Source organism: Sminthopsis crassicaudata, chromosome 4 (genome assembly GCF_048593235.1).
Source record: "Sminthopsis crassicaudata isolate SCR6 chromosome 4, ASM4859323v1, whole genome shotgun sequence".
NCBI lineage: Eukaryota > Metazoa > Chordata > Mammalia > Dasyuromorphia > Dasyuridae > Sminthopsis > Sminthopsis crassicaudata.
In genome coordinates this window covers 454,146,572-454,159,568 of record NC_133620.1, presented here as the reverse complement: position 1 = coordinate 454,159,568, position 12,997 = coordinate 454,146,572, and the positions used below count along the sequence as shown (strand labels likewise).

At 41.0% G+C, this 12,997-nt stretch overlaps 1 protein-coding gene across 1 annotated transcript in view; it reads right to left on the bottom strand.

Annotated features, from left to right (window-relative positions):
* The window catches only part of VPS53 (VPS53 subunit of GARP complex), a 127,452-nt gene that overhangs the window by 101,133 nt on the left and 13,322 nt on the right, over nucleotides 1-12,997 (bottom strand). The window contains exons 3-4 of the mRNA XM_074263820.1: nucleotides 9,503-9,552; nucleotides 3,883-3,949 (exon numbers count right to left, since the gene is read on the bottom strand). Coding sequence (XP_074119921.1) covers nucleotides 3,883-3,949; nucleotides 9,503-9,552 — 117 coding nt within the window. The remainder of the gene's footprint in view (nucleotides 1-3,882; nucleotides 3,950-9,502; nucleotides 9,553-12,997) is intronic.

The window sequence follows — 12,997 nt, the reverse complement described above, 5'->3', positions numbered from 1 at the left end:
AAGAGTAGGAGGAAAGCAAGGGGAGCGTAGCCTTGGCAATGAGCTCTGGAGGTTGCTTAGAGCAGCAAGCCCGCTGCCAGCACTGGACCAAGAAGCTAAAGGCAATGGAAGCAGGGACACTGAATCTGGAGTCACAAGTTCTGGTGGCCAATTCGGGCTCTGTGTGATTTGGGGCAAATCATTTCACTTTAACTTCTCTGAGACTCCTCATGTAGAAAACGAAGAGACAGAAATGGTGTCCTCTGATGCTCCTTCCTGCTGAGTACCTAGAATCCCATAACCCCAGCTCTCCTATTTGCTCCATGTGTGAGCTTGGGCAAATCCCTAATTCCTCTGGGCTCTAGTTTCCCCTTTTATAAAAATGAAGGTGAGAATCTTTACAGTCACCTCTGTCTCAGGGCTGTTGTGAGGATCAAATGAAATACTGGATAAAAAGTTCTTTTTACCAATAAAATTCACAGAAAATAGCATATTGTTAATATTAGTATGATATCAATATTATAATTATCATTATTATTATTCTAATACTTAGTCTAAATCAGCAAAAGGTTATTATGTTCAATTGAATGCCAAGTGAGTCATGATCATCTCAAAAATGTCAAGTAACCCTAAAGGGTTCACTATGACATCATTTAAAAAAATAAAACAAAATAAAAAACTAGGTTCTTCTATATAAGAGCCACTCCAAAGAGCCCCTTCAGTGCCCTGGGTTCTAGGCCCTGACCAAGCCTATAATTCTAGGCCTCATGGCAGGCACAGAAAAGAGAAAGTGGATAAGTTCTAGGACTATAGCAGGAGATGCTAGTCCCGATCCACTATTCCTTGGGATGGCTACATAGATTTGCCATACTCAAAGGATTTTAGGTTGTTTATAAAGAGTAGTAGCTAGACAGTTGATAATCATTCACTGACTATGTGCCCTAACAGGGACCCCCAAGAAATAGAAGCCACTGTTCTCTCCAAGTCTTGAAGAAAAATACTTTAAAAATTGGTCTGCCCTGGATCAGACAAAGCCAGATCTCTTCTCAAGGTTCCTTATTTCCCTCCCTTCCCATTAAGGTCTCCACTATGATTTGGGGTACCCCTCAAATAGTATGGAATAAATCACTCTTCTGGGAGTTCAGAAAGTGAACTTTCCTCTGTTCAAGGGGAGAGGGAAATACAGGGCCTCTTACCCTATAAAATGTCCCATTTTGGAGCAGTCCTAATTCCACCAAGTATGTGTTAGTAAAACAAAGCCTCCCTTCAGCAGACCAACAGACAGCCGATGCTCAAGAGTAAGGCTCTCGCCCCCACGAGCTGACAGGGACTCCGTCCAAAAGAAACCTTAAAACAGGTTTTTAACTTCAGCTTGCATCACAAGAGTGACTGGAAAAAGACGGATGGAGGAGATCAGAGGAAAAGCAATTACTTTTCCTGGGCTTCCTCTGTCTGGATTCTAAGGAGACGTAGAGACAATTCCATTGCAGACTGAAATGCTATTTAAACATTCTCACAAATGTGGTCTCGATCTCTGAAGGAGGAACTGTCTACCATAGTATCCTATGACCTGGGAGGACTGGGAGTGGGGTGGGGGGGGAGGCAGGGGAGGGGAACACTAACATGCCTGCCTTGCCCACTGCATAATTCTCAAACCAGCTCTCCAAGAATTGCCAGCATGTGTGTGACCCGGAGGTTAAACATAAATATCTACAAAGTAAGACACGATGTGAAAGCTGGATGAATCACCCGCTTCCTTTTTCACGCATTTAGAGCTGTACCAGACTCTCCCAAGCATGTTTCAGTTTCCAGCGGGCTGGTAGTAATAGGGGCTGGCGGAGTCACAGCAAGCAGTGCTGTTCCCTTTCCAAAAGTAGTAAAGGGGGCATCCTGGAAACACCCAGACCCCAAGCCGGTGCTAAGCCATTTCAAAAGAGCACCATCATTCACACATATCCAGATTCCAGGGCTAATGCTGAAGGGTTTCCATTCTTTCATAGCTGAATTCATGGGCCCGGCAAGGAGCCGACTGCTTCCAGCACTGGGCCCATTTATTTCCTTCAAAGGTCACACTGGCAGGGACCTCATCCACCAAGCCTAATGGGGGCTCTTCAGGGAGTGCGATTACTCAAACCCAAAATATAAGCAATTAGGACTAAGAACCAAGCAAACAACTTAAGAAGCTGAAATGGGACAGGACTCTAAGAAGATACCTATAAAAAACACTCACTGAACTCAGATCATTTACTGGATTCTTGGAGACGATAGTCTCAGTCAGCCCTGGGACCAAACCACGGATCCATTTGGCCCCAGTAAATCTCTCCCTTTCAAATAAAATATTAAATACCCTCTAAAAAACAAAACAACAACAACAACAACACTCACTGTGCCTACCAAGATAAGAGGTCTAAAAATATATGGAAGAAGATAATTCTGTAAAGAGAGAGGGAAAGGTAAAAGAAAATCATATTACAGTCAGACTGAAATGGAAGAGACAAAAATGTAAATAAAACTGAAAATGCAAATGAGTCATTAACAACTGGAGTCCTAATAGTATGAAAAAGTTTTCTGAAAACAACTAAAAAAGCAAAGGGGAAATCTAAGAGACCAGTAAATTTTTTAATCACATGTTGGGAATAGTGATGCCCAAATAACAAACAAACCCAGTCCCTCCCCTCAAGGAACTTACATCTATTGGCAATATTAAAAAGATAAGGGCAGAAGTTATGAGGGTCCAAGTAAGTGATCAATAGTATTAAAGCATTATGGGATATGGGACAGACACACTAAGTATATTTTTTAAATAAGAAAGCATCAACTAAAGAAAATCAGAGATAATACACAATAGAACTGAGACTACTGGAAGAAGTAATTTTAAAGGAAATTGAGAATTCATTCACTCCTTCAACAAACATTTATCAAATGCCTCTGTGTCCGATATTGTACTAGTTGTAGAGATAGCAAAGACAACAGCAAAATAATCCCAGCCCTTACGGAATTTAATTGCTATTGAGGAAAGGGGCAGAAGAACAATAATGAAGTTTATGGATATTCTGCTATAACCACGATTTCTTTAAAAAAAAAAAAAAAAAAAAAAAAAGTGTGGTTCAGATTTTTTATTTATTCCCTTTGTGAAGGGAATCTGCAATGAGGAAAATGGTTCCATTGATGCAGACTGATGACTATGCAGCAATTTATCATCTCTGAGCGCTATCTGGGGTCCTGAGAGGTGACTTGATCAGGGCCAGTCAGCCAAGGCATGTCAGGGGCCTGTCAGAGACCTTGATTTTTTTGGAGTCCTTCAGTCCTAAATGTGAATATAAAATCTGACTGCACAAGAAATCAGTCACAGATTACCTCTTGACCTTTCTGTTATCTGATTCCCTTTATCCCCACTTCCCTTTACAGTCCTCCTGACCTGGGAAGTTTGTGGATGCATTCAGTGTGAGCTCCCTTCTCCAGGGTCAGGTGGTATAAGAAATGGAGGGTAGATCACATTTTGTAAATTATTTTTTGCAGCTACTAAAATATCAGGAAAGGCTCACACACTTATTCTGCAGTCAGAGTCTTATCCATATGAGAGCTACTTATTTATCTATTTACACATAGTAAATGTGTAAACTGGGGAAGGTGATACAGAGGAATTCAGGCCATATCCTCACAGGCAGAGATCATCCCTTTTGTTCTTGGGAGCCACCTTGCAATGGGTATCAATGAAAGGATAATAAGGAGGCTCATCACAATCCACCTCTCCTATTGTAGGCACAAGTCATGAGACAGTTCAGAAGAATGTTCTGTAAGAAGGCAGCCCAGCTATTGGTCATTTAGTGGCTAAAGCCTTTGGGGGCAAGGGAGAAGGAAGAATACAAGGCCGAGAGCTGGGGAAAGGGACAGACTACTTACGTGCCTTCCATCCTGTCCCACGTTAGTCTGACCTCTCACAACTGTTCGAATATTGTCATCCAGTCGCCTGACAAAATGAAATTGTACAATTCATAAAACAGTCTCTATCTTAGGCAGAGTGAGGTCAAAAGTATTTTGTAATTTACTGCATAGCTTCTTGTCTGAAAATGCTATGCTGTGAGGGAAGAAGGGAGGGAGGGAGGGAAGGAGGAAGGGAGGGAGGAAGGGAGAGAGGGAGAGAGAGAGGGAGGGAGGGAGGAAGGGAGAGAGGGAGGGAAGGAGGAAGGGAAGGAGGGAGGGAAGGAGGAAGGGAAGGAGGGAGGGAAGGAGGGAGGGAAGGAGGGAGAGAGGGAGGGAAGGAGGAAGGGAGACAGGGAGGGAGGGAGGGAGGGAGAGAGGGAGAGAGGGAGAGAGGGAGGGAGGGAGGAAGGAGCACCAATGGCTGAGGGAGGTCCAGGCAATGACAGTGAAAGTGACAGCCACAGGAACCTGTAGCTGTCTTGCCCTGTTTGTTTAAAAAATGCTACAACTTTTATAAATTGTTTATTTTAAAAATGCTACAAATGCAACAAAAATGTTTCAGATTTAAACCCAAATGGACAAGAACCAAAGATCCAGTTCCTATTCTTTCTCACTTTCTCACTAAGAGCTAAGAACAAGGGATACAAAAGACAATGACACTTTATGGCAATTTGAGATATGATTTAAACAATTCTAGAGAAAAACCCTTCCCAAAGTTTGGCTAATTCAACCAAGCCGAGTCAGCCCAGAATCATCTCTAAATCCAGGCTCCAAGAGTTCAGTCTGTGGATCTTTATTGTTCCAGCTTCTCCCCTGCTGTTGTACAATGTCAGCCATCCCACAGCACCTCATTGAATAACTGTACTTCTTATATGAAGAACTAATAAGAGTTTTGGGGCTAAGCTTAAGGGGTGACATGAAGGTCTGGGTGTAACCTGGGACCATCAAAGACTCTCAATGTCTCTTCAAACCTTGGAGAATGAAGTGTGATCTCCTAATCTTTTTTTTTTTTTTTTTTTTGGTGATATGATCCTTTATTTTTCTTTCTTTCTTTCTTTTTTTATTTTATAATTATAACTTTTTTTTGACAGTACATATGCATGGGTAATTTTTTACAACATTATCCCTTGCACTTACTTCTGTTCAGATTTTTTCCCTTCCTCCCCCAACCCCCTCCCCCAGATGGCAGGCAGTCTTATATATGTTAAATATATTACAGTATATTCTAGATACAATATATGTGTGTAGAGCCTAATTTCTTGTTGCACAGGAAGAATTGGATTCAGAAGGTAAAAATAACAGTTTACACTCATTTCCCAGTGTTCCTTTTCTGGATGTAGCTGATTCTGTCCATCATTAATCAATTGGAATTGGATTAGCTCTTCTCTATGTTGAAGATATCCACTTCTATCAGCATACATCCTCGTACAGTATCATTGTTGAAGTGTATAATGATCCCCTAGTTCTGCTCGTTTCACTCAGCATCAGTTCATGTAAGTCTCTACAAGCCTCTCTGTATTTCTCCTGTTGGTCATTTCTTACAGAACAATAATATTCCATAACATTCATATACCATAATTTACCCAACCATTCTCCAATTGATGGACATCCATTCATCTTCCAGTTTCTGGCCACTACAAAAAGGGCTGCCACAAACATTTTGGCACATACAGGTCCCTTTCCCTTCTTTAGTATTTCCTTGGGATATAAGCCCAGTAAGTAGTGTGGCTGGGCAAAGGGTATGCACATTTTGACAACTTTTTGGGCATAATTCCAGATTGCTCTCCAGAATGGTTGGATTCTTTCACAACTCCACCAACAATGCATCAGTGTCCCAGTGTTCCCACAGCCCCTCCAACATTCATCGTTATTTGTTCCTGTCATCTTAGCCAATCTGACAGGTGTGTAATGATACCTCAGAGTTGTCTTAATTTGCATTTCTCTGATCAATAGTGATTTGGAACACTCTTTCATATGAGTGGAAATAGTTTTAATTTCATCATCTGAAAATTGTCTGTTCATATCCTTTGACCATTTATCAACTGGAGAATGGCTTGATTTCTTATAAATTAAAGTCAATTCTCTGTATATTTTGGAGATGAGGCCTTTATCAGAACCTTTAACTGTAAAAATGTTTTCCCAATTTGTTTCTTCCCTTCTAATCTTGTTTGCATTAGTTTTGTTTGTGCAGAAACTTTTTAATTTGGTGTAATCAAAATGTTCTATTTTGTGATCAATAATGGTCTCTAGTTCTCCCTTGGACACAAACTCCTTCCTGCTCCACAAGTCTGAGAGGTAAACCATCCCATGTTCCTCCAATTTATTTATGATTTCATTCTTTATGCCTAAATCTTGGACCCATTTTGATCTAATCTTAGTATGTGGTGTTAAATGTGGGTCCATGCCTAGTTTCTGCCATACTAATTTCCAGTTTTCCCAGCAGTTTTTGTCAAATAATGAATTCTTATCCCAAAATTTGGGATCTTTGGGTTTGTCAAACACTAGATTGCTATTTTTATTCACTATCTTGCCCTGTGAACCTAACCTATGCCACTGATCAACTAGTCTATTTCTTAGCCAATACCAAATGGTTTTGGTGACTGTTGCTTTATAATACAGTTCTAGATCAGGTACAGCTAGACCACCTTCATTTAAATTTTTTTTTCATTACTTCCCTTGAAATTCTCGACCTTTTGTTGTTCCATATGAATTCTGTTATTTTTTCTAGGTTATTAAAATAGTTTCTTGGAAGTCTGACTGGTATAGCACTAAATAAATAGATTAGTTTAGGGAGTATTGTCATCTTAATTATATTCACTCGGCCTATCCAAGAGCACTGAATGTCTTTCCAATTATTTAAATCTGACTTTATTTTTGTGGCAAGTGTTTTGTAATTTTGCTCATATAATTCCTGACTCTCCTTTGGTAGATATATTCCCAAATATTTTATACTATCGACCGTTATTTTGAACGGAATTTCTCTTTGTATCTCTTACTGTTGGATTGTGTTGGTGATGTATAAAAATGCTGAGGATTTATATGGATTTATTTTGTATCCTGCAACTTTGCTAAAATTCTGAATTATTTCTTTTTTTGTGTGTGTGTGTGTGTTGTTTTCTTGAATGTTATATTTTTTATTTTTTTTATTCATTTTTCCAAATTATCCCCTCCCTCCCTCCACTCCCTCCCCCCCCCCCATGGCAGGTAATCCCATACATTTTACATGTGCTACAATATAACCTAGATACAATATATGTGTGTAAATACCTTTTTCTTGTTGCACATTAATTATTAGCTTCCGAAGGTATAAGTAACCTGGGTAGATAGACAGTAGTGCTAACAATTTACATTCGCTTCCCAGTGTTCCTTCTCTGGGTATAGTTATTTCTGTCCATCATTGATCAACTGGAAGTGAGTTGGATCTTCTCTGAATTATTTCTAATAGCTTTTTAGCAGAGTCTTTGGGGTTCTCTAAGTATAGCATCATGTCATCTTTCCTAATCTTTTTGCTGCCATTAAGTCCACAGCCTTTGAAACTTCTTAGAATTCAATAAGCAGCCACTGAAAGAACCTTTGCAGATCCCTTACAGAGATGCTATGGTTTGGTGGAAAGAGAATTAGATTTGCAGGCAAGGGAAGCCCGATTCAAGTGCTACTTCTAACATTTCGTAGCTGTGACTTTGAGCAAGTCACAATCTGAGTCCCAACTTTTCCACCTATAAAATGGGAATTACTCAGAATACCTAGCTCACAGAGTTCTTGCAAACAACAAATGAAATAATGCCCATAAAGTGTTTTGTAAACCTTAAAGTTCCAAATAAATGTCAGCTCTCATTATTATTGTGAACCTGTTCAAAGCTTTCAGTGGTATGAGTTATAAAGGCCTGAGGCAGAAGATGGGAAAAATAATCCCCCAGACTCAAAATGATATTGGCTTCATCGAAAATGGAAGTAACTTGAGAATGGGAGTCCCAGGGCCAATCTCAAATGGTCAGGCCACTTCCTGGACAAGAAGAAAAGTCAGGTCAGACAGCTCTCTCTCTACCCCATTGGTCCAGAAACCCCCTGCCCATTGCTGCTAGACACAGGCTGCAGGGAAGTCAATTATCAAAAGAAAGAGCCATACACAGCAAAATATTTATTGTGACCCTTTTCATAGTGTTAAAACCTGAAAGAAGCCATGTGTCCATCAACTGGGGAATTTAAACAAATCATGGTCCATCATAGGAGACAGATCTGTGAATTCACTGATATAAGCAACTCTCAGATGAACAAATTCTCATTGCTAATGCAGCTGGGTAACTTCTCTGTAATTTATAATCTTAGAGAGCTGCCTAAAGCAGACATGAGAAACTCCATTATAAAAAACTTGGCAGAGCAGCAGATTAAAATGAAATTGGGAAATGTTTAACAAAATAGATTAAAATATAACATAAATAATGTCAATTTGTGGTTTTCTAAGCCAATATGTAGCTCTCAGTTTTTAATTTAAGTTTCTAGGAAGCCTAAGTTCTAGGAAGTTACATGACCTGTCTAGGGTTACATGGCCAGGATATGTCAAAGACAACACCCCGAAGCCATCTTTTTTTTCCCCCAACTACATGACACTAGCTCTTTTGGCAAGTGACCATAATGAAATCTGTGGCACTGTACAATCTAATAAAATGATATGATGAACACAGAAAAGACTGCGACAGCTTATATGAACTGGTGCAGGATGAAGAAAGCAGAATTAAGAAAAAAAATGATATAATGACTACAATGAGGTAAATGTTAACAACAACAAAATTATCAAAACTGGATGTTGGGAAACTGCATTGAGTAGTTTTGGTCCCAAACAAAGGTATGAGAATATACTACCTTTTCTTCTTTGGAGATGTAGGGGGTGGGGCCAAAGAATTAGAAGGGGGACAATAGAGGGGCCAACCACGAGTGTGCAATGTTGCCCTGAAAGCTGCACTTAGTCGATGAGCTGGTTAGTTTTGCTGAACTTTTAAAAAAAATTTGGTAGCAGAGACAGCTCTCTGGGAAAGAGAAAGAGGAAGGAACCATTGGGAAACCTAAGTGAAGTAAAAACAGATGATGTCCATAAAATTCGATTTTTAATAAAATTAAATTAGTTTGTAATACCAAGTTGGCTTCCCCTTGGTGTCTCCCTGGCCATCCCGAAGCCCACATTCCCCAGTGTCACCTGGTGTATACGTCAGGTCACATGCACAATTCTATTGTACTAAGTCTAAAAAAAAAAAAAAAAAAAGCCCAATGCAAGGCACAAAGTTACATCATTCATTACAAACTCCGGCAGAATTGCTTTTGTTTTTCTTTTGTGAGCCAATGTTTGGGGCTAGCCTTGCTACTGTCTCCCTCCTCCTTGTATGACTAATTGAGAGCTGACCACAGAACTAACTTCTTTGGCACAAGAATCATGTAGAAACTTGGATGAAAATGAAGCCTTAAAAAAAAAAATAAAATGTAACACAAAATTTGAGATGTAAATGTTCCCTCTGGCTAAGCACTATCTAGAACATAACAGCCAGACCCACACATGCTTTGACGCACTCACAATTTATGAAGACAAGGTAAATGCTGGGTTACATACCTTATTTTCAATCGAATTTTGTTGACGACTTCATCTATGTTTGCCAAAGACTAAAGAGAGAAGAAAGAAAGAGCGTCATCCTAGTTGTTATTGCAATGTACAATTGCCCTTCCTTGGAAAAAACAGGCTGCATTTGTGAACCCTCTAAATGAAAACTAATAGCTTTGATTGCCTGGTAAGTGAAACTGGTTCTCTCATGCTCAGGTACTAAGATGAGAGCAAATTTGAGGAAATGCTGCCCTCTCATGGAGAAAGTTGGAAAAGTACAAAAGTGAGTCCAATTTCAAACAGAGACCAGATAACCACATAACTGGAGTAGTTGAGAGCTGGTAAGGCCTGAGAAGTCAGACTCTCTATCCTTTCATTTTACTGATGAACTAACTAAGGCCCAGAGCAGTCATCAGCAAGCCTGTTTGGAGCAAAAAACCCTTGGCAACATCTAAACAAAAAAAAAAAAATCCTATTTACCACCTTTCTATTGCTCTGATCAAGCCTTCAGAGGCTTTTCACTACTGCTGTGGATAACTAAATGGGGCTGGCAAAAAAATTAGGGAGTTTAAAATGTTGACTTCTCAAAGTTCGGATGTGGAAGAAAATGCAGAAAGAGCCAAAGGAAACTGTCAAAGATTCTTTTTAATGATTTTCTGAAGTCCATGGACAGCTTTAGTTAAGAATATAATGAGATGAAATGAACTACTCTCATTTCTGTACAGCAACAGAAATACATATAATACTCCAGGGAATCAGGAGACTTGGCTTCTGGTCCTAGCTTATTGCTGTGGCGACTCTGGGCAATTATTCCACAGCTCTGAGATTCAGTTCCCTCATCTGTCAAATGAAGTGGGGAAGGGGGAAAAGTATGACTGGCACATTGCCTGGGTGCTCACTGACTGACTGCTAGAGGGAGGTGTTTCCCAAGCTCAGGTCAAGAGCCAAGTGGCTGTCACATGGGTTCTTGAGGGAAATCTTGAAGAATTCTGAATTCTCAATCAAAATGTTTAGAGGAACTAAACACCCATGACAGCTTTGCAAAGATGGAGAAGAGGTGAAAGGAGCCAAGTACTGCCACTGCACTTTTGAAAATCTCTAGGATATTCTCCAATTTCCTTGGAAGCTAGCCCTACTATTAAAAAGGCCTTGCTCAGGTTGGAAGGGCAAGGCAGGGCAGGGTGGAGTGGTCAAGAACATAATGCGGACTCTGCCCTGTACCACCTAGGTGACCTTGAACAATCAAAAGTATTTCTCTTAAAGTAACCCCTTAAAGAAAGAACAGGCCCCCTCTTCACTCTTTCTTGAGACAGGTCCCATTCTTCATTCAAGTCAAATGCTCTCTAAATTTTCTCAGACAAATAAGATTCTGCCATTCATTTTTTTTTTAAGAGCACCTTCCCATAATACACTCTCAGGCTTACCAGCTACTAAACCACACCTCAGGCTATTCTCTTCCCAGCCCAAATTCCTCTTGCTCACTGCCAATAAATATCTATGGACCCTGGGCACAAACAGCAGCTCCTGTTTCTAAACTTTGCTATTAATTATTTTTTTTAACAACAATGACCCTAAAGAAAACTGAGCAAGTGAAGACACAGTTTGTTCTGTGGGGTTTCCTGGAAATCTATGTTAAGGACACATCATCCATCCTAACATTATAACAGCAGGCCTAGTGTGAAGAACACCCCTAGCGGTGAGTTCTGGTATGACAGAAAGGACCAATATGAGCAGAGATGTGACTAAAACTGCCAGTGCTGTGAAGGGCACCACAGGAGGCTCTCCTGAAACCCCCTCTAGCTGACACTGACCGGCACACCTGGGGTCAACAGGTTAGAGAGTAGGCAAAAAGAGGCGTGGAGGGCCGGCTCAGCATCAGGGTCAGTCTTCAGTTCTCAGCTGTTTGTGTGGAGAACCAAACTCCTCTGCTAGCTTTAGCCCAAAGTGCAGGCTGAGAGTGCTCTGCTCCAAGGTCACAGGGACCCATCATCTCCGAGCCCGATGACCTGCTCTGCCAACTGGTGACTCTGCCTGCCTCAGGTTCCTTTATGGAACTGCCATGGCACGAAGACAGGCCCACTCTTCTCTTCACATGTGCTCTCTCATCCCTCCCACGAAGACGCCCAGGCCAGGGCTCTCACACTGACCGCCGCTGGCCATCTCCACGTGTACAATCCATCAGCTTCTCCAACAAAAAGCCCTGACGGGAATTCATTCTCTTCCTATCCAAAAACACCTCTCCTCCCAAGCTCTCTGCCGAGCCACAGAGGATAAAGTACTGGGGGGCAAGAAGACCTGGTTTGGAATCCTGCCTGGGACTCCTGGGGCTGTATGACACTAGTTAAGTCACAACTTCTCTGGCCTGGTTCCCTCATTTGCAAAAGAAGAATACAGGTCGCTGGAATGATCTTTCCACCTTATAAACCTTGAAGAACTATAAAAATGTCAAGAATTGTTTTTATTCCCATTAAGGGAATCACCATTCTCTCAGTCTCTCAGGTCATACCCTCAGAATCACTCCCATACTCTTTTTTACTTATTTCAGAATTATTAATCAAGTCTGCCCTCCCTCCCTCCCTCCCTCCCTCCCTCCCTCCCTCCCTCCCTCCCTCCCTCCCTCCCTCCCTTCCTTCCTTCCTTCCTTCCTTCCTTCCTTCCTTCCTTCCTAGCATCACCCTAGCTCAAATCCTCAATCACCTCTTTGCACTAATGCAATGGCCTCCTAACTGGTCTCCCTCTCCAATTTCATCCTCCACAATTCTGCCTCTGCCACTCAAATTACTCCCCTTTTGCGTTCTACATTTCTGAGAATCTGGCCCAGAGGCCAGATCTTGGCCCAAGGCCCTTCTTCATCGCTCTGGTTTAGAGTGCTCTTCCCTCTCCCCCTCCATGTTATGGAACCTTGACTTCTCTATGCGTGTTTTGTGTTCATTCACCTGGTAAAACATGTAGAACATGTTTGTTTTTCTGCACGTCCCTCCTGTCCAGCACACTGCCTAGAGAGGGCTTAAAAACTGCCTGCTGAAGAGCTGAGATTCCATTGTGGAACCTGACTGTGTCGAGAGCTTTTTTTATCCGACCCCCACCGGCTTCCCAATGAAGAACAGCTGATGGTCTCTGAGATGGTTTTCTTTACATTCTTTAGAGGAAAGATAGTTCTTACCAAGAGTAAGTTTCTTTTTTCCCTTCCCTTTCTTCTTCTCTTTGACTACTTGCCACTTCAAACAGTATTCATACTTATAAGTAAGTTTCATTTTAGGTGAAGTGAGACTTGATGAAAAAAAGTCCAGTAGCAGGGAGAAATAGAAGAATATGGAGAAATCATTTGACTTCTATGAGCTTCAATTTCCTCATCTGTAGAATGGTAATGCCATGGTCATTCATGATGACGATGAAGAATAGTTGCAAGGAGGATATTATATACATATAAATTATTATTTTAAAAGTTTTTGAAATCTGAGCCCTGAATAGGATGTGGATGAACTCTAAAGATAGACAAAGGTTTGG